Genomic DNA, 26,370 nt, shown 5'->3' with positions numbered 1-26,370 from the left:
TAGATTAAAAAAAATGCTTTATTAGTTTTTCTTTGCTCTGTTGCATCTTAAAGTGCAGCATTAGAGAATGTGCCGTTGCAGGGAAGAGGCTGAAAGGGCTCCGACAAGTGAGAGTGGGAAAACAATACGGGGAACATAATGCCCACCGGCAGCCACTCAAGCCTATTACTGCTCATTAAGAAACCCTGGAGGGATAACAGAGCTGAGAAAACACACACAGGCATTACCTCTGCAGTTCATTTCAAATAAATAACTCGTGGGAATAAAAGACAAATCCTCCCGTTACAGAATCGTTATTGCTTCTGATACAGTTATCATCACTTTACACCGTCCATACAGTACAAACACAGGCCCCCCACCCCTGTTTTTTTTTTCCAAGGCACTTGGGCCGAGAGATCGAAAACCAAATAAAACAATCTGACGGCCGCAATTACGTTATGAGACATGATGACAGCGGCGATAATCAAAACGCTCGCCGGCCCCGTTTCTGACAACGGCTCATAACTTCGAAAACCAATAAGGGGAAAACGACAATAACAGCTTCTACATTATCATATCGCATTACACAACAAAACCCCCGCGCGTTAGATGCTTATTAGAGCATCTCTTTCATATTATGCTCCCTTAGCGGAGTAGAGATGAAGTGTATAAATGCGCGATAGAGAGATTTTTAATGAGACTTTGTTTTCTTAATACAATATCCCACAGTGTTCGCAGCAAAGCGGCGGCGGCGGCGTCATCGGTTGGCGAGAGGCTGCTGCTCCTTATCAAAACAGGCACTTTATTCATTACTTAGATAACGGCTGTGTTTTAGGGGGCGAAATCAGAAGGGCTCCTTGTGTCACGAATAATTATAATCAGAAGTATAATCAGTCATACAGAGATGGAGCGAAGCTTTGGGCTACGAGTGTAACCGAAGTCCGTGGTAGCACATGTGGACGAGTAGTTAAGTTACTGTGCATCATACACATACACAGAGAGACACAGAGCAAAGTGAATTAATGCATAGATAAGTTCCTATAAACCCATTTTGGCATAAAGTCATGAGCTTCAACGCTTTCCTTTCCCACCTCTTTCAATGGATGAAATGAGAGATTGTTGTTTCCTATCTCGATAATCCGCATGAAAGCCTCTTGTGATTTCTTTTGAAAAACTTAAGACACGATTATCATCAGAAAAAAAAAACCCCTGAATTATACATCAGTGCCATTAAACGTCCCCTTTTTTTAACTCCTACTATTGTTACTCATTCTAGTATTTTAATGAGATTTGGTTTCAAATGCAGAAAGTCTTTCTATTCAAAAGCAGAAACTTTAAATTATCACTTCAGTTGTGGTTGTACTATTCGAATGTAAATCGCCATCTGGCCGCTGAGGTGAAAATACAAAGTTGATCAGAGGTTTTTGGCTTTTTTCAGTCTTTCAAAGTAAGTTTCCCCAAAACATGATTAAATGACAGAAAATCTGTTTATTTCCGTCCATCATTCACACGATCGCCCCATCAGTCAATTAAATAATGGTAATTTCTTCGGTTTCTCATTAAAACCAAAGAATCTCCTTTTATCCTCCGCATTCATTTAGACTCGTGGCAGTGTTTTTAAAGTAAGAGTGCAACTTTTTCATCTATACAACACTGCTCCGTTACTAATGAGGACATTTTCTTACTGTTACATAAATAAACTGTGACATAGACACGGGTTATTAGGCCGCCGCTGCGCAGCCTTTACAAGATGCTTAGGGACGCCGCTATTTGCATTCCCATCAATAAATGTCCCACGCAGTCGAGAACATTACAGTGCTGATGCGTTTTGTTCTTATGGAAGGGGCATCTTAGGAGTTTGAAATGAAATTCTGCTGAAAATCTGGTTTACTCGAATTGCATTTTTTTGTCAGAAGTGACAGCTCTGTCAGAAACAATCTGCCTCCTTCTGTCAGAGCAAAACAAGTGCTGGATTTATCCGAGAGTGGAAGTTAAACTGACATCTCAACACAATAGAAAGTGTGGATTTTGAGGCTTTTTTTTTCTTCTTTTAACTAAGACAAATAGGTGATTTTTAGAAGGCATGAGACAACGCCACAGTGATCTCGCCCCCTCCGGGACCTGTGCTTATTTGAAGAGGCTGGGAAATGGAGGCTGCTTTCATCATACAGGCTTTACCTGCTTCCAAACAGTAGTACACCCATATACCTAATGTGAGGCATGGATTGCTGTTAGACTCCTTCATAACAGCTGGAAGTTTGGCTGAGATGCTGAGGGGTTGCGACAGATCCACAATGTCACCAGTGATCACCCGACTGTCCAGCAGCCACTCGTTACCTACGAAAAAAAACAGGAAACGGTGTCAAAGGGACAAAATCAACTGTCTTCAAAGTCCATTAAACTGGGGTCTGTAATACTAAGTGTCTTGTAATGAAATGATTCATAAATGAGAGCCATCCTAGCAGCTGTATGAGGCTGTACGAGGACGTGGCGATGCTGATAGCTGGTCACGGTGGGAATTTTTTAAGGACTATTTTTACATCTTCTCAATAAAAATTGTGTTCACTTGCAATACTTTTGCATTTCTCTGGATTACGTCGCACTGCTTCTAGGATTTGCAAATTTGAAACCAATTTCTTAACAGAGACTCAGCAGCCTTATCATCCAGTAGTGAACTGATCAATAACACAAAATGCTGTCATGCCATACGGGCCGCTCTACCTGTGAAGACAATCAGCCACCAGCTCATAGGGATGCTGCCATAGCGCACTTCAGCAAGCCAACAAGACAAGAGCGCTGTTTGGTACCCGTTAACAGTCACAGGACACTTTCTCATGGTGGCCCTTTGCTAAACTCCCACAATGCTCTCTACTTGCTAATACAGAACAGCTATAGTACAAGGGACCACCTCCTCCAGAGACTCCACCTGCTGGCACAATCAGGTACTACAGCTAATATACAATACATTTTGTCTTATGCCTTATACTTAAATACATTTATAGTTGGTTAAATAATTAATGGCAACTAATCAATTAATTATTTCTCATTCACATGCCTAGTTCGTCTTGCAATGTTTAATTGTTCCCTTGCAATGAATTGTACATTACCTCAAAACAAGTTTTACCATAATATCGATACCACCACAGACTGAACCACAGCAGCGTTAACCACCAGCCACAGCTTCACCATCACAGCCAGGCAGAGCGGCTACAAATGTGCAATACATACATCTCCTCTCTGTAGTAGCTATAGTGTTTCACAGACACACCAATTGCTCATATGGATCAGAAGGATGGTAAAGCATATTGCGAGGTAAAGCAAATCACAAAATTCTTCCGGGGCTATGTACTAATTTTAAGGATCTAAATAAGGATGCTAACATGCTTACAGTGACAATGCTCATGCGAGGTAAGTATAATGTTGATCACATTCATTATGTACAAATACAAGTTAACATTTGCTAATTAGCACTAAACAAAATGTGCAGCAAGGGTTGGTGGGATGGTTCTGCAGGCATTTGGTCATAAACCAAAGTTTAAGTAATCACCAAGGTATTACAATCCATCCTGAGGGGGGCGTCACTGCCTGAACCAAATGTTGTTGAGACGTTTTATTCCAAAATCACCAAAATTAAACTGTTTGCTAGATGAAAAATCAGATCTGGGCACCATGGATGTCTACACTCCAGTGTCATAGCAATCTAATAGTTGTAGATATACAGTACAATAAATATTCCTCTCTACACACAAAGTTGTGAACCAAGTGTATCCATCCCCAGAGTTACACTGCTCGCATGGATAATAACAAGATCAATGCACAGTTTGGAACCACATCCGTCTCGCTACTCCGAAAGAGCAGATGTGTTCGTATGAGAATGCCTGCCTGGCACCTAGATTTATTGCTGAGTGTGTAGCCTCCGTACTAGATGGCCTCAAGCGTGAGCGTTACACGGCATCAGCAAACGGCGTCCTCTGAAATAGTGGTCCCACCTTACTATTGTAAATCACATCAACTCGGGGTGAGGACATTCATTTTCTGAAACAAGGGGGGGGGGTATTTTTAGAAACACATCTAAGGAGACGCGACCACTGAAAGATAAATGAAAGTCAAAAAGAAAAAGCATAGATTTTCAACTGTGAGAAAATTTCACGCTAGAGAGCCCACGAAATCCAAGCCGGCGGTGATTAATGAAGCTCATGCCTAACATAAGGTCCCAGGGAAGCCATTTCTAAAAAGCCACTAAAAAACAATTTAGATTCGCCGTGCACTTCTAAGTTGATCCATTAAAATTCCTGCCTGTGCTCTGATCAGATCAGTATAAGTCTAGACTGGGCATAATGGGACAGCGGCGGATCACGTAACATAGCCTGGTAGCTAATTATGTGAACCAAGGCATGTCGTCTTATCGAAGCGCTCTATAAATAGCCTGCTGATATCGCTGACTGCATGCTGTATCGCTCAGAATGATAGAAACACTTTTGTTCCAAACCTAATGAACCAACCATTGACTGTTACCGACATTTAACCTAAAATCACCTCACACTCGATCTTAGAGTCACGCTGAGGTTGATTACACTTTGAACAAAGCCGTTTGAACAAGAATACGGACAAAAAAAATTTAAATTGTTCCTGCCACATACAACCTCACTGCTGGTTTAAAAGAGTCTCTGAGTGATTTAAGTATTTCTCCACCCTTTAGCTGTGAACTATAAATCCCCGGCGTGGGCTGCCAGAGTGAGAATCTGCTGGTTGTACAGTGAAAATGACATCAAGGTTAAGCATCATTCACTGCCATTATTTTCTTTTTTTTTTTTGACAGAATCATGGATCACAGACCAAAATAAAGCTTAGTAGGAGAGAACGAGAGGCTCGCTTCTTCAGCAAGGTCATTACGAATGCAGAGGAGCAGTTTGGTTACCACGAAAAACAAAACTTCAACTTTTGAAACTTGATGAAAACAACAGCAGGAGTATAGTTTCATCACACCTCGCACTTTCACAAATGCAGGCAATTCCTTAAAAATGGGATTTTTCCGTTTTCACTTGGACTAAATGATTAAACGTTGCCACATTCGGCACCCCCTCCTCTCTCTCCCCTCGCGAATACCTCGGCGTTGTGAACCAGCAAGGTGGAAAATGGCACGTAGGCTTGCAAAACCAGTGCAGTTTGGAGGTATTTTAATCAAGAAGATGAAAACAAGGCTGTATGTAGGCTGTGTGTGGTAACCTCTTGACCGGTGCAGAGCATAACCACAGGAACGTCAACCTGCAAAACAATCTGTTTAAAATTGTATTTTTTACTGAGTAAGCAGCGTTTAAAACCAGATTTGGTTGTTGAAGAATGTGGCGTGATTACTTTTAGGCTTGCCTAATTTCAACTTTCCTATTAATTGACCTTCACAATCACTTAGATTTTCACTATAACTGTCTGCTGTGTTGTTTAAATCTCTCCAGTTCTTCCTAATACACCTTTTTTCCAGCAGCTATTTGTCAAGTCTTTGTCTAAAGCCCTCCCCTGAACGGCCAAACATCCAATCATATCTAACTATGTTCCTCCACATGTTAAAGTGGGATCCACGAAGCTAAACCTGGCATTTCTTCAGCCTTTACAAAACCAAAAAACACAAACAGGTGATCAACTGTTGTGTTTGTCTGCTCTGGTCTTATAATAAACGGCAAACATTACCACATCAGACTAACTTAATGATGTGATCTCTACACTTCGCACCGCAATGCAAGAACAAGGTGAGGCTTAACCAGCAGTCAAGGTGCCTTTCATGGGTATGAAGTTAAACGTACTTGCAGGATCGATTGCAATAGAACATTTACATGCACTTTGCCCTTGTAGCAATGATTGAAGGCTGTCTCACCCTCAGCTGTGAGAGCCCAACAGCTGGGTGCCTCTTCGGTGAGCGTGGTTCCTTCTGGAAGTGATACTGTGACGGACAGGACGACAGTCTGGCCTGCAGACACTGCTACTGGCGGCATTTCTTTCCTGGCAGCTGATTTGGGCAGCGTGGGGGCTTTGGTCGGACCCGAAGGCTTAGTGGCTCCCGAGTCGGTGCACTCAGTGGAGATGGGGAACTGGATAGGAGAGAGATTTAGATCTTTAGATTAAAGAGGAGCAAGGAGAAAGCTAGTGACAGTTAGAATGGCCTTTCTTCATCACCCTTTATCAAAACTCCCCTCGCACAAAAGCTTTTAGGGCAAATTAATTGCACAAACGAGGACGAAATGTAAAGCGCGTTCTCAAGGTTGGAAGCGCACTTTTCTAAAAACACAAACACGGGTCTGACCAGTGAGACGGTCTTGGATGCCAAGTCCAGCACTTTGACTCGGTGGTTGTTGGTGTCGGCCACGTACAGAAGCTTCCCGCCGTCGCCGACGCAGATTCCGCCGGGTTCACTGAAGCAGGATTTATTAAATTCAGGACCCAGAGTGTCTCCAGCCTCTCCGGTTCCTGCTAATGTGCTACACTGCTTCGTCTTTGGATCCACCACCTTGATCTGAGCATAAGACACGAAAAACAAAAAAGGGTCGCATTGTGATGTTCATGTATGGTGATAGATCAAAGTGAGAGTTCACCCCTGTGGGTATCCGCTTGGTGACCTAAAGGAACCTGTTACGACAACAGCGGCATTGAATGTGAGCACAGAACACCTCTGAATAGCAGCCTTGTGACATGCACCAGTTACCTTGTGGTTGTAGGAGTCGGCCACATAGAGCAGGCTTTGTTCAGGAGCCCAGGCAACACCCAGAGGATGCTGCAGTTTGGCATCCACACCTTTCCCGTCTGCATCCCCAAAAGCGAAGAGGTTCTGGTTTGTAGGAAGACAAAACATTTAGAAGAGATCAAATGAAGAAACGAATACATACAAATGCTGGCTCAGCTTAACATAGTTTAAAACAACAGAACATCCAATCAGAAAATTGTGAACTTCCGCTAAGTGTGATCATTTTCAAAAGTTCTCCTGATCAGTTTCCTGAAGAAAAACTTGAAATAAAAACACGGAAGCAACATTGGCTTCATTATTTCTGGGTCTCTTCAATAATTCATACAGCGACACAACTTAAACATTAACAAGAACTAATAAGCCACATTTGCAATAAACGGTGGCAATTACTTCCAAATGCATCAGTTACCGCGGCGACACGAGATGAGTCACTCTTTAGGAATTTTAAGGAAAAGTACGACAGCATTAATAATAATATGTGACAAATAAATAAATAAATAATAAACGTAATTAGAACATTAAAAATGGGCCACATAATTAAAATGATGTGGAAGAAAGAGTTCTGCACGGTGACAGATAAATCACTATTATGGCCAATCAACAACCAATTCGAAAAAAATAATGACATAGCTTTTCCTCCTGCATCGCTCAGTACGGTAAACAAAAAATAAAAATGGAGATAACGATCTTCTAGAAAGTCTCATGATTCTCTCCGCCTCGCTGACTCTCCACAGCTGAGGAGTGCACTCAGCAACAACAGCAGCAGCTGAAAAAGAAGCAAATCCTTGGGAAAATCTGCTGGTGTGCACCAGCGGACTCGTTCCAAATGCCAGCGGGTTTACATGAGCTCAAATGTTCGCCATCGCCGCATGAGTGTGGCCTCTGTGTCAGATGGTGACACAGCTGTTGGCAGAAGTGTGAAGTCCCTACGCAAAGCAAAGGGAGCAAAATCTGAAAAATGAAGGAAATTGATTTAGTGGTTTTATCTGTTAACTGAGGGCTGCAGGGTGGCGCAGTTGGTAGCACTGTTGCCTCGCAGCTAGAAAGTCGCTGGTTCGCGTCCCGGTGGGATCTTTCTGCGTGGAGTCTCCATGTTCTCCCCGTGCAGCATAGGTTCTCTCCAGGTTCTCCGGCTTCCTCCCACACAGTCCAAAAATTAATTGGTGATTCTAAACTGTCCATAGGTGTGAATGTGAGTGTGCTTGGTTGTCTGTCTCTAAGTGTGGCCCTGTGATAGACTGGTGACCTGTCCAGGGTGTCCCCTGCCTTCGCCCTGAGTCAGCTGGGATAGACTCCAGCCCCCCATGACCTTAGTGAGGATTAAGTGGTGTATAGATAGCTTAAAAAGCGTAAAGCGGTGTATAGAAGCTTTACGCCTCTGCCTACTGGTCAAGCTGCAGACTACATCTTCTGTACCTGAGCTACTGTGTTGAAAAAGAGTGAAAAAAAATAACGTGTTTTGTGAGTTCACAGTAACGTTTGACCACCAAACTCTAATCAGTTCATTCTTGATTCCAAGTGAAGATTTGTGCCAAATTTAAAGAAATTTCCTCAAACTATTTATTCCAGGGGTCTCGAACTCCGGTCCTCGAGGGCCGCAATCCTGCATGCTTTAGATGTTTCCCTCTTCCAACACACCTGATTCAAATGATCAGGATGGTTATCAGGCTTCTGCAGAGCTTGATGATGAGCTGATCATTTGAATCAGGTGTGTTGGAAGAAGGAAACATCTAAAACTTGCAGGATTGCGGCCCTCGAGGACCGGAGTTCGAGACCCCTGATTTATTCACTCATCATCTGCATTCATGAGAATAGGACAACCCAGAAACATAATGCCTCCAGCTCTGGCTGTCACTCATGTAGAGACGTAAAAATGATGTCTTAAATGCAGGTTTTAACAAAAAAATGTTGACTAAAATCTGTTGGTTGGTTAAAACAATGGTTTGATATTTTTAGAACTAAGTTCTCGCCAAAAGTTAAAGGGACCGATATCGCTCTTACAGCTTTGTGGTAAATATGAAGCTACAACTTTAGCATGCCAGCGACAGACTATACCTTCAACAAATGGTCAGTTAGTAGGCTTTAACGGAAGCTGAATTCGCTTAGCTTTGGTCAGAGATAAGACTTCCCAAAGTTCCAGTCTTTGTGGCAGGTAAAGCAAACCAGCAGCAAACACTATTTTACACAAATTCAACAGTGATATCAATCTTCTCCTCATCCGACTCCTGGTGAGTCAGAGAACGAGTGTCTTTGGCATTTGGAACACTGTGTTGCTCAGTGGATGGCGCTCAGCTGACTATGAAAAGCAGATTATTCCTGCTTTTACTACCATACTGTCAGGAACCTAATCAAATTATTCACCCCTTTTCAAGCTTCTCGGGATACTGAAGTCAAGACAGGGAGGTCGGCGAGATCACATGGTTGAAATCCCAGAAGTAAGATGGCTTAAAAAGACTTCCACCAGCTCAAGAAGAGACAAAAACATTCAAAGATCTGGGGAATGATTGCTGGGATGCAAATATAGTAAAAAAAAAAAACAAAACAAAACCTGAGAGTTGGACATTTAAGTGTAGCAGCTTTAATCCTCTTTTGGGGTTCATGTTTCACTGTCTCACTTTAACAGCCACGATGTCTGTGGGCAGCAGACTGTGTATTAATGGTTTTTGCTGGCTCTTGGCCATGTTGAATAAACTGTATATGACTCTCCAGTTAATTACTCCCCGTTCTCGTGGGTGACTACCAGCTATAGAGCTCTTGGGACGTTCCGAAAATAAACCAGCGTGGCAAGAAACAAAAAAAAAATACGACAGCAGAGGAGCTGTGGGGACATGGAAGTACTACCAAAAATGTGTTTTCAGGCTCTGCAACAAACAAGAGAGACGACATTTATTTGTGGCTTCTTGAGTCAATAATTTCAAACAGCCATGAGCCACCGAGGCAGAATCACTCCAAGATTTTTCTTCATAATTGTCAGAATGTTTACTATGGTTGGAAACGTGGTGGATTAATGTGCAGGATTTACAGTGTGTGTTTTCTGCTGATGAATGGAGGCACAGCCAGGACGTATTATCATTGAAACGCCGCACAAGGTTATTCAGTTCTTACGGTGCACCTCAGAAATGCATGTTTAATTTCCTCCACTTTCTTTTTCAGCTGCTGCTCGCTGCGTTGTCTTTAAAACCCACTGAAAAAGAAGCTACGGAAGCACTGAAGTGGACAAATTGTGAATTTATGGACGCTAAATCGTCCAAAAATTGAAACTTGGTGTTTCTTCTTCGTAGCTGGTTTGATGGAATTTTTAATCATATAAACCACTTGTCTATTATAATAAAGAAATAAAATAAGCAGCACAAGAATGGAAAAGATACACGGCAGATAAAGAAAAGAAAAAAACCCTTCTCCACCGTATTATTAATTCATTCATCCATCATCTGCTGCACACCCACCAGTGGGTCCCTCTCTCCCCCGACCAGCAACTTGACGGCTCCATCCTTCAGCGTCAGCGTGCGGATGGTGCTGCTCTCGCTATCTGCCACGTACAGGCAGCTCCAGGGCTCCTCTGGGGCTGCAGCCAGGCCCGAAGGCTGGGCAAAGCCTGCCTTGTGAGGGTAGGCGTTATTTCGGTTCTCTTCGTTGCCGCTGCCCGCCCATCGCACGCACACGCCCGCCTTGGACTCACTGTTGAAGATGTACAACAGAAAGATGAAAAACTGCCATGCATTGCTGGACAAGACTTCAAATAAAGCAGGGACTGTATATTTATTATTATCAACATGGCTATGTGATGAAGCCATTTCTGGTGGTGTTGGAAACGGACACACTGCTTTCCTGTGATACTTCCTGCCACGTATGTCTAAAAATGGATACGACAGGAGCACAACAAAGTCCCTAATATTCTTAGAGAAGATGATATGAGTGGATTTTCAGCGTTGCGGCTGCCAGGTGGCCATGATGGTCGTGTACCAGTCTCTCACCTTCCTTTGGGCAGTTTTCCATCTGCTAGGAACAAAGCCCAGATCTGGTGTGTCCCTGCCATGGCTATCCACAGCACGTTGTCTTCAGCACCGCCTACACAAAAACACATGAAGCAAAAACATAGAAATGCGAGAAATTTGCAGGAAACTTGTGTCATTGCTTTTGGCTACGACTCAATGTCATTCAGAAGCGATTATTATTGTGCTTGAGTTCTTTCAGGAGCTGGCGAAAGCTGACTTGAGTTAGAAATGCAGCCATGCAGGTTTAAGCGACGGCAGCTTGTTCGACAAAGGTCACACACCACCTGAGACGCACTCAGCAGAGGCAACACTGTCATCGCAGTGGATACACAACCCATACGGACGTACAGGTGTATTTTTAACGCGGCGCAGAGTTCGGCCTCCTTTTGATCACATCTGCTGGACTGCCAGGCGCATGTATCTGACTCACGGCATCGGTGCCAGTGCTGCACTTTATAGTTCAAAAGGTGTAGAGTCCTCTTTATTTGGTCGAGTTAATTATTCATCCACGCAGCGAATAACAGCATGAATATGCAACGAGTGTGTGGATGTACTCTCAGAGGACAGTGTTAGTGGAGTTAAAGGTCTAGGAGCGCATCCTCGGACCATGTGGCGACTCTTCAAAGCAGCAGTTATCTGTCAACCTGAGCCCAACACGTGACTATGACTGATCACGACCTGCGGCGGCATACATGTAATGACAAAATAATGAAATCTTTAATACTTTAAAGTCGCATGATAATGACCAAACATTCAATCGTCGTGCCTCTACGATGTAAACTGGCTGTTGATGAGTACAGTATTTGCCAACGGGAGAATAAACAACTCTGTCCTGTCATGTTTTGTTTGATGTATTAGAGCACAACAATGCTGCAGGGACGGTGTAACATGTACTTTAATTTGTCTTGACCTGAGGAAGCATTACACAACTTGTAGTAAATTATTTCAACCTGAGGCAAGAGAGATGTGAGAAAAACATAAACTTATACATACACAAACTTAAACATATTATTGAAGTAAAAGTTTGATTTGAATTGTTTTTTAACTGCTATATTTTGCTTGGATTCTGAAATTCTAAAAATAAATAAAGCAATTCATGTGTGTTAATAAAGTCAATAATTGGATATATTTTTAAAATGCATTCTGAGCAAATACATAAATGGCTTGTATAATGCCCTTAAAGTGTCACCAGACACTCATACATGTTTTAATAACGACCAAATCATCAATTCCCTTCAAAAATATACTGTATTCAACATTTATGAATGGGCTGCAAGGTGGTTTGGTGGTTAGCACCGTTGCATCGCAGCAAGAAAGTTACCGGTTCGCGTCCCGGTGAGTACACCCGGGATCTTTCTGTGTGGAGTTTGCATGTTCTCCCCGTGCAGTGTGGGTTCTCTCCGGGTTCTTCCTCCCACAAAACATGTTGAGGTTAATTGGTGATTCTAAATTGTCCGTTGGTGTGAATGTGAGTGTGCTTGGTTGTCTGTCTCTAAGTGTAGCCCTGTGATAGACTGGTGATAAGACTAGATAATGGATGGATGGATGCTTATAAATGACAACAGTCGAACCTGGGAAATTAAAGAGTTCTGTGGAATTTAACCGCACACAGCACCAATTACAAAACGTGCTTGAGGGACATGCTGGTGTGACATTTCTCTGTGCGACGATGCTCTGTGCTTTCTGATTTTATCTGCCAACTAAATGGCCACAGACGGGGACATACGGCGACATTTACAGATAAAAGGTCTGAGAGTTCCAAAAGCTGATTTAAAAAAAGCTTTCAAGTTTGATTTAAAAAAAGAACAAAACATTGTGTCACATATTTAAAGACATTAATCAGAAAGGAATTCTGAATGCCGAAGGCAAAATAATAGAGGCAATATAAGGGACTGAGCTTTGAACTGAGGTCTTAGATTACTTCGTGAGAAAATAAAAGACCTTGTCTGGTAGTTTGCATAGTTTCCACTTATTGTTAATGTTTGTCATGAAATGATTCAGGAGAGCTAAAATAAGCAACTGGCAACGAGCTGGGCTATCCTGTATCCCCTTGAACCGACATCACACAGATTAAAATGCTTCTTCCAACAACCTAATCAGCCCATTCTATCTTCTGTCCACCTCTGAGAATGAAGTGATCACAACCGTCATGTAGGACTCAAAATCTACAAGCTTCTGTCTGTACAATGTACATCTATTTTAGTCAAGGAAATATTTGATGCCAATGCCATGATGCTGCCAATCACAAGACATAGACATGCCTTATTACGGAGGGATGAAAATATAGTGAAACAGACCTGGAGTAAACAAAGATAACAGTGTGTCCCTAAAAAGAAGGGAAGGCAAGATCGACCCATCCCAAGACTGTGTTACTGTGTTACTAAACCGGTCAAACACTGGAAACTGGGAGAAGATTGGGCGGATTAGATCGAAAGACAAGATAAAGCTCTCCTCACAACTGAAAGATTATGACAGCGATCTAATAACGCAGCAAATCCAATTCTAATTCATTTAAAGTCATCGCAGTAAAAATAAAATGTTCTTCATTACGGCATAATCTGGCCTTTTGAATTAAGTCTGTGCAGTGGGACTGGAATACACACAAGTAGAGATCTGTCTAAAAAATTTAATTTGAAAGAGGAATAAAATCATCTACATTTAGTGGCGACTGCAGACAGACGCGTTATTGGATTTGCTGCAGAAGCGTCGTCATTTTGTAAATCGAAAAGCACTTTTGAAAAACTCATAACTACTCCGTGCACTCGTGATAATAACTCTCTCGTGGCTGACAGAGTCTGAATGGAGGGAACGGTTGAATAACTTGGGCAGAATGTGGAAAATATGTAAAGGGAGGCATAAAGGAAGTTTACATAACTCGAGATACTACATAGATATCACCGCACTGCAGCAAGACTCCACGAGCTCCATTCCTGAAAGATTGGGTCAGCGATGGTAGATGGTAGCATCCTGTGAGCTCTGGCTTCATAAATTAAACGGATAGTTCCTCCCTATGGGATGTTTTCAGACCTGCGTGAAGGTTAAAGGAGGTTCTGTTTGGATTATATAAACAGCCAAAAAAGTTCTGTTAATGAGACGAGCTTTCTTTTTGCAAGATTACTGTCTCACTTCTGTATTTGCTACATATTTATTTATTTACTGTGGCGATGTCTGCACCGGTGACCTTAAAGTGACGTGGAGGCTTTTCTGACGCCACCTTTTTATAGGAGAACGTCCTTCCGAGTGTAAACCCCGACCATATAAAGGATAAAGGAGCCGTAATATTGTTTACAAACGGTAATAATGGCACACTTGCTCAGACAATAGGTCCATTTATTGTGTTGCGCTGCATTACACTGATTAAAAGTGTCACAAACAGGTAGCGACACAAAGACGAGCTCGATCCCTCCGTCCTCTCTCACCTCTCGACTGTGGCATGAAGAGAAGGCCGGATGTAGAAGTTTGATCAATCGGTTGCGGAAAGTTGAACATAATGGTCGACGCAGACGTCCTACTGTCTGAAAGATCTGGAGCGGAGGCGGCGGTGATCTGGCCATCTGCCATGCAACTGGGATGGACCATAAATTCCACTGTAGTCGCTTTCTGTTGTGTTACCGCATCTCCCTTACTTCATCTTGAACTCAATCTAGCTGATCTCTGAAGTAACAAGTCCCAGCAACGTCCAGGTCGCACTGACTCTCAGGAATTATTTATGGTTTAGGAAGATGTGGGAAGAATACAAAAAGCAGAATAGAGGCGATCCTGTAGGGCAAACGGTGAAGGTAAAGGCAGATAGGGAGGGGAAAGGCAACCACGAAACTCACCTGCACTTCCGAGCGTCACATCCCAAGGAGAGCTGATTGGCTGCTGAGGTCCCATGGCTCCGCCCTCTTTGTCTGTGCCCTGAACACCTACTCCGGCTAGAGTGCTGACTTTTCCCTCAAGCAGGTCAATCTGACACACAGACGCAAACAGTCAGACACAAATGCACATGTACAATTTTATATTTAAAAAACAAAGACAGTGGGCGCTACCTTTCGAATCAGGTGGTTTTCGGTGTCGGCGACATATACGGTGTCTCCTTTAATGGCGACACCCTGAGGGGAGTTGAAGGACGCTTCGGACAAGTCACCATCCTGTCGCCCACTTTTAGGCCCTGTGATAGAAATGATAACACGGTCATGGGTGTGCAACACTACCTCATTTACAGGTCATACTAAGCCTGGAAATGTTTTTTTTGTTACTGCATAATAAATGCACCAAAGCTCTTTAATCGACTGATTTTTCTACAAAGATTAAAGAACTGAATGAAATTTCCTACAGATTCTCTCTTTCTTTATCCAATTAACATTTTATTTATGTGAAATTCAGAATCTGTGGCATTTAAATGTGACTAATCAGCTACATTTCTAAACAGCTGCTTAGGTTGCATTTTTATTTCTTTAAACTGAGTCCTTATTTATTTCTATAACTGCGTTTAAATCTTGCCAGAACAAAACAACTTCAGATTTGTGTTGCATTTCGGTAAACATTCACATTATCGGTTCCTACAATGTTTGTGCACAGAGATGAGGTCAACTACAGCAAAATAAAAATATCTTCCTTTTATTTTTTTCTCTCCCTGTTCATCTACACTTAGGTCAGTGCCAGTTCCCAGCATGTACTAGTCCGTGCTGTTGCCAACCTCTCTGTTGATCTGGGGACAACACAAGCTACCATGTGGCTCCTCTGAGGGTTGTTGAGGCATTTGCGTAATCACAAAATACCTACGTCGCCTAAATGATGTTGTGTAACTTGGACTGATCCTACTGTTTAAAAAATACTTCTCTTTTAAAAAATTGAACTCATTTAAATAAGAACATGGTGTAAAACTAATTTTTGCATCTTCTTTTCTAAGATGCCATGATGTGATGTATTAGGAGTGAACGCCAACATACTGTACACCTTCTTACCTCCTATGACATGGAGCAGGAGTCCAGTGGAAGACACCACCAGGACTCTGTGATGTCCGGTGTCTGCTATGACCAGTCTTTTACCGTTGTCGTCTACTGCCACCTTCCCAGGGAAGGAGAGGATGCTGGGAGGCAAGGAGTCTCTGTACAGCTTGATCCCGACCGCGTGGCCCTTCAGCAAACCCTGCTCCCCGTAATAACGGAGGGCGCTGTCGGTGAACAGCGTCAGCCTGTCGCGGTGGCCTTCGCCCACCAGGGAGAAGAGCAAGTTGCCACGTGGTCCCAGCAAAACCAGCGTCGGCCAGCAGGACACCTCCAGCTCGTGCCAAAGACGCGCCTCGCTGTCGTTGACCACGGGGTGGACGATGTCGTAGCGGAGAACGGCACTGCGAATGTTGTCCAGGACCTTTGAAGGTTAGGAGACAAGTGCAGTGAATCAAATTGCTCAGCTCCTCAACTTTAGAGTCACACTTTAAATGATTGGCTGATGTTCAAAATGACACCCATTTCTGCCTCATATTCTTTGATATTTCTCCTCTTTACAGTTTATTTATTATTTGGAGATGTAAAAACTCTTTGAAGAAGCAAAAATCACACAAAACTAAGAATATATTGTGCAGTTAGAGCAGCAAAGAACTGCCTAAATGACGGAGCTTATAGAATCGGTGGAAATGTGCTAATACGCCTTGAAAAATCTGTACTTCATTTTGTTTTGTTTTTTTGTTTGTTTTTTTTAGTTTTTAAGAGCCTTTTTTGGAAATTGAGTAAGAAAAGTTTTATGTGTATGGAGCATCTTTCCATTTACAGTAGGAGAGCAGTGGAGATTATTCTTCTCTTCATATGTGGGCAAACAGCTTTGTAAAAAACAAACAAACAAACAAACAAAAAAAGACTAACATTACGTCCATCCATTATCTATACACCACTTAATCCTCAATAGGGTTGCGGTGGGTAACTTCATAATTACCAGGGATATATGCAATTAATTATCAGTTCTTATATACTGAGACATCAGCCAAAGTCTTGTCATTAGTTTGCTAGTTTTGATCGCTGATAAACATTTCGGAAACAAGGTAGCTAAAATCCTGCTTTCTGGTGATTTTTGGGGTCAAACGATGTCATTTTATTTTATTTGCATAATTTATTTCATGACTGAATCGCTTGTTCACATACGGGGACTCCCACTGATAGCCATCAAAATGAATGTAATATACCGGACTGCAGTGTTGAATGGGAGTCGTAATGCCAGCCCAGTATAGCGGGCTACACTGGGTTAAAGGTAGAAACTGAAAAATGAGGACACTTAACACACTTATCAACCTGGCAGCAAAGAAGATCAATGCAATCTCCACAGTTTTAAAGTGGGTCCCCTTAGATTTGGTCATTCTGATAAATATTCTGTAAGCTGCAAAAACCAGATTGTCATAATTACATCATAACAAGTGTACAAACATTATATTCATGGCTCTTAGATTTGACATAAAATTGTCTTGCATGAAATGTACCAGCATTCCCAAAATGAAAAAAAAATATTTGCAGACACTTTACAGTTATGAAAATGCAGACAAAAGCACTAACACAAAAACACTTACCTTTTCATTGGGAAATTTGGCAGAGTGCACACCAACAATTACCAACCCATCTGAGAGACGGAGAAAGAGACAAACACATAAAACACTGAGTGGTGTCGCAGAAGGGTGTGAAAAATCAAATCTACAAACAAAACAAAAGCACAAAAAGCTGTTTTTTTTCATATTTATTTGCCTTGTTTATGTGATGTGTATAGGGGAAAAACAACAACTACCTTATTCTACCATTTCAGGACTGGGCTGTCAGTCTGAGTGTGTGAAAGTGACTGAACAGTAGTTTGAACTCCAGCTACAGCGATAAACTCATTTACATCTCTGTAAATTCTTTACGATGCATGAATGTGTCGGTAAGTTCAGAATCCTGATCAAAGACACAAAACGTCACACAAAAAACGCTCAGATATGAGAAAGGACCGGCCTAAAAGGAACTGATGTTCCCCTGAAAACTCTACAGATCTTTCTTTGTTTACAAGCTTAAGGCCCTCAAGCAAGTCATAATTTTGTCTATGTGAGGTTCCTAGAATTGTGTTCGAGCCTCGAGGCTGTGGATGGTCATCCTTTCTCAGTAATCTGACACCATCAATGAAACTAGTTAAAATGTCTCACTTCTAGTCAACGGATATTAAACTGTTATGTAACCGACGTGCACAAAACTGTGGAACATGCATTAGTGATGGTTTCATGAACAGACCCGTTTATTGTTTCGAAAGTCCCATAAAAAAGGGACCTGACACAGCAGATATCGCAATAACTTTGCTTCCTGTTGCCCAAACGGTTCACAAACGCAGTCACTCTTGTACTGGTGTCATTCCTTGATTTAAATACAACAACGCTGTATGTAAACAGGACCACAGTAGAGAAATGTTAAAGTCATTCCTTCATTCTGAGAATACTTTATTCACATGGACTCAAGCAGATAGAGAGATTTCAGAGTAATCTAACATTTTAAGCATTTCTATCCGTTCTTTAGAGTTGGATTATATGGAACTGCATGCATCGATCAAGTGAATAGCATTGATCATCTTGGGGTGGGTCATACTAGGCAGCAAGTGAGCAGTCAGTTCTTAAAGTTGATGTGACATAAGCAAGAAAAATGTGGCGGCGTGAGCATCTGAGCGACTTTGAAAAGAGCGAGTGGATCAGAGTCTCTCCAAGATGGCAGGTCTTGTGCATTGTGGTTCTTATGGTTCTAAGATTCACAGCACTGGACTTGAAATGTGGAATATGTTGAAGTTCTAATATAAAGTTCCTCATTTATTTTAGAGTGCAAACAGTAAAGTCCTAGATCACTAGTTAAATAAATTCTCACAGAGAGTCAGGAGTCACAGATGCTTGTAGGACACTGGCCAGGATAGGGATGCAACTAACAATGATTTCATTTTATTGATTAATCTGCCAATAATTCCCTTAATAAATTAAATTCTTGGTCAATAAAATACCTGTAAACAGTAACAATGGCTTTCACAAGTTTCAAAAATCCAAAATAATCTGCGTCCAACACAAAGTCCAAAAGATATTCAGCTTAAATTTAGAAAACTGAGAATATTTGGCATCTTTGCTTGTGAAATGAAAGTACTCATTTTAGTTATAGTTCAGGCCTTAGGTTCTCTTTGTAGTTGTGGCTCAGTATAACTGGAGGTTGCTTGGTTGTCTGTCTCTAAGTGTAGCCCTGTGATAGACTGGTTACCTGTCCAGGTGAACCTGCCTTCACCCTGAGTCAGCTGAGATAGACTCCAGCCCCCCTGCAACCCTAGTGAGGATTAAGCAGTGAATAGATAATGGATGGATGGATGGATGGTATACAATGGTACCAAAAGTAGCTCAAGGAAGGAACACCAACGATACAGGAGTGAAGCCTGATCCTACAGAAGAGCTACTGATGCACAAATGGATAAAAACTATAAAGCTGCAGTGATAGAAAGGTGGCAGGACGCACACTGCATCACAGCTTGCCGTGAATGAAGCTGTGGAACTGCAGACTGGTGCCCATCCAATAAGAACAACACCAATAACGGGACTGAAACAAGCTGTTGGAAGCAGTGTGACGCTCTGGGAAATGTTCTGTTGGGAAACTTCGGGTTATTACTTTAACATGTTCCAAAACATTACAAACCACACACACGCCGTCATGCCAGCAGATATATTTAGACTGTTGGTTTCTCTATTTAAAATGTGTACTGTCTTGGTGCTATGAGATAACATATGTTGTGAATTGGTGCTATATAAATAAAACTGAACAATGATCCCTGAAGGGCAAGGCTAGTCTTTCAGCAGGGTAACGTGCCCCGCCGCGGAGCAAAATTGTCCAAAAACACGACAAAGAGCTCAATGTGTTGAGTTAAAAACAAGTCCAATTCACGGAGGATTCATCTCACAACTTCACGGAGCTGCTGCTAATGTCTTGGGGTCTGATACCATAAAAAAAAAACCTACTTTGTCAGCAAGCGAGGGACTTACATAATATTAGTCAGGTGGTTTGCTGTTGTGGCTGAGCACAAGATAACAAGGCAATATTGAAAGTCTGTATGAAAAAAAAAAGGCCCATTCATGATTGAAAATGATTAAAACAAATTAAAAGAGAAGATTGAAATAAAATAGCGCAAGACATTAATAGGAGACTAAGAATTACAGTAACTGAACGAGCTGAGAGTCCTGATTTAGAAGACGTGAGAGAGTTTTTTTGATGGTGTGTTCCGGATATGTGGAGGATAATATTGAGTGTTTAGTTGATTCCAGGGGCAGGGATAAACCAACAGTTTACAAGGCACATAGGATGCATTTATCACATTAGCTCATGCTACCCTTGTTCTCTGGACATGAACCCTATGGCCCACGTCCCTAAACAGATGTAAAAACACAAATCCCAAACCCGTCAACTCAACAGTCTGCAGTAGATTTCGTCACCCAAAGCCTCTGCCAAGCAGCGTAGCACCAGCACAGATTGCGGTGACGATGGGTGGGTGGTGGGTGGACTGTGGGAGTGACTGGACTGGGTGGCTCCCACACCTCACTGACCAGAGCAGCAAACAGAATGTACCCAATACAGTGCCAAAGATAAGGCAAGTATGATAATGTGTGGTGGTGTGGTGGTACGGCGGTGTGTGTGTGTGTGTGTGTGTGTGTGTGTGTGTTCTGTGTCCTGTCAGGCCAACGACGAGATTTCCAACCTGCGCAGCTTGCTTGGACGATCCTATGAATTGAGCATCTGCGCGATTCATAAAGTTGAATTTGAGACATTTTAACGTAACCCAGAATTAAATCTTAATCTGCGTTTTGTGGTCAAACCAGTATAAAAATATATATATAAAGAATGTCCCCATAGGCGTTCAGTGATTATGGGGGGAGGGTTTCATGCATTTAATTCCAATCCTTCGAAGTCGTTTAACTGAATAAAGAAAGTGGAAAAACAGATGGACTGGTTAATGAATTAGAAACAGTTCATTAATAGAGTCCAGATAGTCCTTCTACATACGGCTGGAGCTCTGGAATGACAGTACTGCTGATTTACCAACAAATATTTGCTAGAAAGAGCTGCTTCCTTTACAAGTCATGATCTAGCCTTAAGCTAATACCTATTTTTTTTTTTTTTTTTTTTTAAACATCTTTGAAATTTTTTTTTTTTTCAACCTTTTTTTTTGTCCAGAAACACCTGCACAATCCAGCTGCATGTACGGCCCGAGGCCCTTGGATATGACTGAAGGCGCTGTCGACCCACTGGTGCTACAGCTGTAGGGTGTAATGCTACAGCTCACAGTGGCCTTTAGCGTTACTGAACCTGGCACTCAGCATAGAGAGTAATTCTACATATATTTTTATAAATACTGTTTGCTGCAGATATGATGGTGCTGACTGACACTGCACAATATCTGATTAAATAGCCTCCTCTATCCACTGTTGAAACAACCCCAGCTTCAGATATATGTCACACACAGAAATACTTTGAACTAATTCTACTGCCTGGAGATGAGATTTAAGACTCAAAAAAAATACTTGTGTTCCGTCTGAAGGGCCAGCTGGATGCCAGAGACCATGCTTTACAAGGGGTGACTATATAAAACACTACACAGTGAAGTTCCACAGGGTGCAGTTATGGGCCCTGTGCTCACTTACTCTGCAGGCTTGTAATTATTTTTAGTTACTGTCTCTTGACAGCTCCGATAAGGGCCTTCATGCCGGTGGAAAAGAAGGAGAATGATGTACTACAGTTTCGCTGCCCCAGTGAACTTACACATGTTCCTGTGATGCAGCACGACACGTAACACAGCAGCACTTAAATTGGATTTCCTCCGTACGGCCTGCCAGACCGCTGCTGCTGCCTCCAGTGAGGCCCACTTAGCTGTAGTCTGACTTTAAGGAATAGATTTCAAATGCAGGTCAGTGATTTTTTTAGATTGGAATAATGTAGCAGGGGATAAGGGAAGGTATACTTGAAACTTAGACAAAACAGCATTTTGTTGGATTTGCTTTATGTACTTTGTACTTTCAAATGAATCTTCCACCTTTTCAACAACGAGCAAGTGAATGGTGACTAACTAGAGCCACATACTTGTATGTACAAAATTCCTCTGTACCATTAAGCTGCATTGTTGCCAAAAACAATTAAAAACACATAAGTGAGCCCCAAGTGACCCACGTCATCAGCACAAACACCATCCTGGTGCCCTCGTTATCCACAGAACCAAATGTGTACGAGTCCACAGCTGAAAATAGGACCCAACAGAGGCGGTTCTCACTCCTGTTATATCATGTTTCTTGATAAAGCTTTTTTCCACGCTTTCTTCTTCTTCTTTTTTTTTAACCCGAGAAGACGGAATGTATTAACGACCCATTTTGCATGATTTACGTCTTCAGTAGGAACGGCAGGGCTCGGGGCTTCGCTGTACGGAAGTCGGAAAGTACTGGGAGATGGAAGAACACATTGTTGTTTTTGTTCTTCTCATGGGGCTTATCATTTAATTCCAATCTGTCATTGCCTGTTGCAGACACAAACCATTTCACTGATAAGACAGTCCAGGCTGTCAAGTGTGACAATTCTATTTTTCCCTTTTATTTTGGTGGAACCGCTTCAAATTAAAACAGGCACAGTTAATTGTGTGATAATTATTTAAAACCAGACAGAAAAAACACACATGACTGGGAGAAGGCTGACAAAACATGCTTTCCTTGGTTGCATAATATAATTTACATCAAGTCATTTCTTATTATCATAATTTAAGTAATTAATTTATTGACACACTATTCATTATGGTAGCAGGGAGGGAAATGGGAAACGTTTTTTAGCAGCTCGTTGAACACGTTACGTCTGTCTTTTTTCCCCACATTATGTAAAACAGAATATCTCTTTATGTAGATTAAATCATGTCACAACCACTGAGGCTCAAGGCACCCATGCAGACAGCAGTTCTACAAGCAAAATATCTTCACAAACCTTCAACAGAGTGTCTCTTCTCCAGCTGGTGCAGGTCCGGCAGGATGTGCATGCAGTTGATGCAGCAGTAAGTGAAGAAGTCCAGCAGGACCACTTTACCAGCCAGCTCCTTGTTCAAAGACAGAGGCCCCTCCGTGTTCAGCCATTCCAAGCCTGGAGCAAATCACAGAGTGGAAAATGATGTTGTCATTTCTTTAATTACGTTTAGTCACAGTTTAAGCAAACGCTTTACATCCGTCACCGCTCTAGGAGGAGGATGGTAGCGTTTACCAAACAATTTACGGGCTTATCTGTCTTGGTCCTGACGCAGCATTTATATGTCATATGGGGAAACTGTTGGAGAGTCTGATGGATCAAAGCGTCGACTTGAGCAGCCCGAGTGTTCCATTAAAGGACGTAAATTAATTTTACACTTACGTCACATGCCCTCCAGATTGTGTCTGATAATGTTTGTCACACTTAACTCACATGCACTTGATCCATTTCCTTTCATATTTATCAGCATGCTGAGCACGGATATCCTGCACGCTGTATAATACCCAACCCTCCATGTGAGTTTTGTTTTCATAATCCTTGTTTTACCTGTGCTGCTGCATAACTTGGCAATGTATCCAGCGACACGGTGATTGTTAATTTCAGCAGCACCTGATTTGGTTTACATAAAGGTTGGATTAATAAAGGAGGAACTGCTTTTGTTCTGTCTCACAGAATGATGTAATAAAAACACAAACTGGGGGGAGAAAGACGCAGATTCCGACATAACTAGAAAGCTTCATATTAAGTTTTAATAGTTAGATTACACTCTAAGGATGAGGGATTGCAGCGTCTTGCTCACACTTAGAAGACACATTAGCAATTATGCACGAATGACAAACGTTCCATTAGTTACAATCACCAAAGATTATTGCAAATTTAATTCTTTTTTATCACTAATTCCACAGAAAATGGGCAGCTACTCCTCAGACATCTTGATTAAAACAGGGCAGGTGGCATACAAATATTTTTTATTTGTATATTTAATACAATAAAAGAGCGGAAACATGTTAATGATATGTTATTAACTACCGAGCTACTCCTTTAAGTGTATACATTAATAACTAAGGCCAATTTTTTCTCATCTAAATGTAGAGTTTTCTTCATGTTACTCTGGTGTCAGGAGCTGCAACACAAGTTATATCATCATTTATTCATGCCAGTTTGGCAGAACTCCAAGAGCCAACTCGACAACCAGTGGAGCAGTCGTGTTATCACTAAATCAGGTTTATTGGACTCCTCAGACAGTCAAGTGTCAAGTAAGTTAAATCATGCGACACACAAGTCACAAGTCCTCATCTCTGACAATCTGGCTGACTCATGTCTCAAAAGCCACATCTAATCTTTCTTTGTTGTGTCCACCATTTTCTTTTAAAACCAATCCTCTTATGTACACTAGCACACAGTTTTCAAAGGTACAAGATAACATCTTCAAGAACTTGCCACAGTTATTCTGTGGATTTAGGTTATCTCAGTCACTTCTGTCTCTTCATGCAAACCCAGACTGACTCCATGTTGAGATCAGGGCTCTGTGGGGAACAGACCATCTGCTGCAGGGCTTTCTTCTTCTTGTCGCTGGAGATGATTCTTAATGACTGTGGCTATGTATTTGGGTTCGCTGTCATGCTACACCATTAGTTTAGTTGTCATTCCTTTTTTCCTGTTGAGCCTAACTGAGTAAAACCATATATAGAAAAACAAGCATTTTCAATATCTGTTTTTTATACAAATGAAAAAAAAATCTTGAGGGACTGCGGCGCTAGGCATACATCCCATACTGCCCTGCTTGTTCTACTATTAGATGTTCTACTGAAGATCACCATCTGCTGGTGTAAGCAGATATTGAAAATATCTTTACATCCCTCAGGAGTGGATCCAACTGCAGATTTCCACAAATATCTACAAACAACCTTAAACTGTATATGGCAATGTTATCTTTTTACATTTCCAATAGTGGTTAAACAATTTTGGGAAAATATCTGATTGTCAGTGATTTAAAAAAAAAAAAGTAATAAGCTTCAATATTCACTGTGTACTAGACTTAAAGCACAGACACTGACTATCAGAAGTGTGACTGTCACACAAGGAAGACAGATCGCATTTGTAAAACCACTGACACCACAGTTTAAACCCTGCAGCCTTTGAGATTTTCAAATCATGATTTTAATTTAAAATCAATTCATTGTCTAGCTCTATATTGAACTAGAATTTGATGTAGGCACAGCAGCTATAAAAGACAACAGCTGGATTGTAATTGTCATTTCTTATACTCGTGTTTTGTTTTAAGAAAGGAAAAGAATTTAGGAATACTACCAATTAAAGGTAACTGACCAAATCACAGTAATGTGGACTTATATTGATAACAAATGAGGGGCACAAACTAGGCTACACTTTCTCAAAAATGCATACACTATCTTCTATCTTCCACGGAGGTGTTTCAGCAGAGCACTTTCAGTCACAGACTAATTCCTCCTAAATGCAGGACTGAGCGCAGCAGGAGGTCCTTCCTGCCAGCTGCCATCAGACTTTATAATGTGCAATAAAACCACATGGCTGTACAACTATGTCATGTTATGTACATTCAACACTTTATGTACATATGTTTTTAAAATCCATCTTTTGTCTTGCGGGGTTGTTTGTGTTTTGTCTTTAAATGTAGCTGCTGTAACAAGTAATTTCCTGTAAAAGGATCAATAAGGTAACTATCTATCTATTCAAGACAATGCATATAATGCCCTATGAATTTTTTTCTGCATGTTAAATTTTATAAAAATGATTCTTAATTCAACACCTTTTGTAAGGCATGTGATTGTTAAACAATGAAGTATGGTGGTATAGTCTTGAGAACCAAGTTGTAAAGACAGGGCAAAATAAATCAACATAATAGAAAGAATAACTTGAGAAGAGGAAAGTGACTGCATTTTGCTAAAAACTGATGAATAAAACAAAGTCAGCTCTGCAAGGGAGAATTTAAATGTAGAATTTTAACTTCTACAAAGCAGCTGCTCCTACTTTAGTCAGAGGTTAGTTAGCCTGACTCACTGATTGTAGATAACATTGCTTGATGACTAACTGTGGTTTAACTGTGGCACACATAATGAAAATAGTAAAAGTTAGCCTTTAAACAATATTTAAATGCCCCAAAAAATGGAAGGCGCTTCGTAAACAAGCCGTGAATGTAGGTATTCATACTGTGTGGACATGTCCAGTCTTGTATGGACATGTTGAGTTCTCAACAACTCAAGTCAAACTCCTACGGAAAGAGACGAGGGTGCTAACGCGAGCTAAAGCTGTAACACGGTCTAACCTGTCTGGAAATCGGGTATCTTCAGGTCCTCTGCCTCGTCTAACTTTTTCAAATATTGGTAGACGAGTTGCTCTTTTTCTTCTTGTGTGGTAGCGTCATCTAGGGCGTAATCCAGCTGACTTTGGATGGGAAATAGCGTAGAGAGGCTGCACTGGGACGCCATGTTTCCTGCAACAACCAGCCAGTTACGTAAACTAGCAACAGAGATTCATATCGCCGGTTTCGACACAAGAGCAAAAAAATATTATTCGATAAAACCTTTTTTTCAGATTTTAAAAAAATTCTTTCAGCTACTACAATAAAAGTTAAAAGGTTTTGTAATTTTTCTAGCCTTTAACGAGAAGAAATAAATTAATC

At 41.5% G+C, this 26,370-nt stretch overlaps 1 protein-coding gene across 1 annotated transcript; it reads right to left on the bottom strand.

The window, feature by feature from the left end:
• Window positions 1-26,185, bottom strand: nhlrc2 (NHL repeat containing 2). The gene is made up of 12 exons (XM_008277572.1): window positions 26,014-26,185; window positions 22,674-22,826; window positions 17,249-17,298; window positions 15,657-16,062; window positions 14,739-14,860; window positions 14,529-14,658; window positions 10,687-10,780; window positions 10,159-10,390; window positions 6,674-6,796; window positions 6,275-6,484; window positions 5,849-6,062; window positions 1-2,316 (listed from the first exon to the last, which is right to left on the bottom strand). Exons 1-12 carry the CDS (start codon window positions 26,174-26,176, stop codon window positions 2,054-2,056), a joined length of 2,160 nt encoding a protein of 719 aa, XP_008275794.1. The 5' UTR covers window positions 26,177-26,185; the 3' UTR covers window positions 1-2,053.
• Window positions 26,186-26,370: the final 185 nt, after the last annotated feature.

The sequence above is a fragment of the Stegastes partitus genome, unplaced genomic scaffold, assembly GCF_000690725.1.
Source record: "Stegastes partitus isolate 25-593 unplaced genomic scaffold, Stegastes_partitus-1.0.2 Scaffold101, whole genome shotgun sequence".
Lineage (NCBI taxonomy): Eukaryota > Metazoa > Chordata > Actinopteri > Pomacentridae > Stegastes > Stegastes partitus.
This window is presented reverse-complemented; position numbering and strand designations above follow the sequence as displayed.

What these genes read in the sequence shown, in the direction of transcription:
- nhlrc2 (XM_008277572.1), bottom strand. Translation starts at nt 26,176, where the DNA reads ATGGCGTCCCAGTGCAGCCTCTCTACGCTATTTCCCATCCAAAGTCAG. An exon ending in GGAAAACTGCCCAAAGGAAG is followed by an intron (nt 10,391 to 10,686) that starts GTGAGAGACTGG and finishes CATCTTCAACAG; the next exon opens with TGAGTCCAAGGCGGGCGTGT. An exon ending in GGGGAGAGAGGGACCCACTG is followed by an intron (nt 6,797 to 10,158) that starts GTGGGTGTGCAG and finishes CCTACAAACCAG; the next exon opens with AACCTCTTCGCTTTTGGGGA.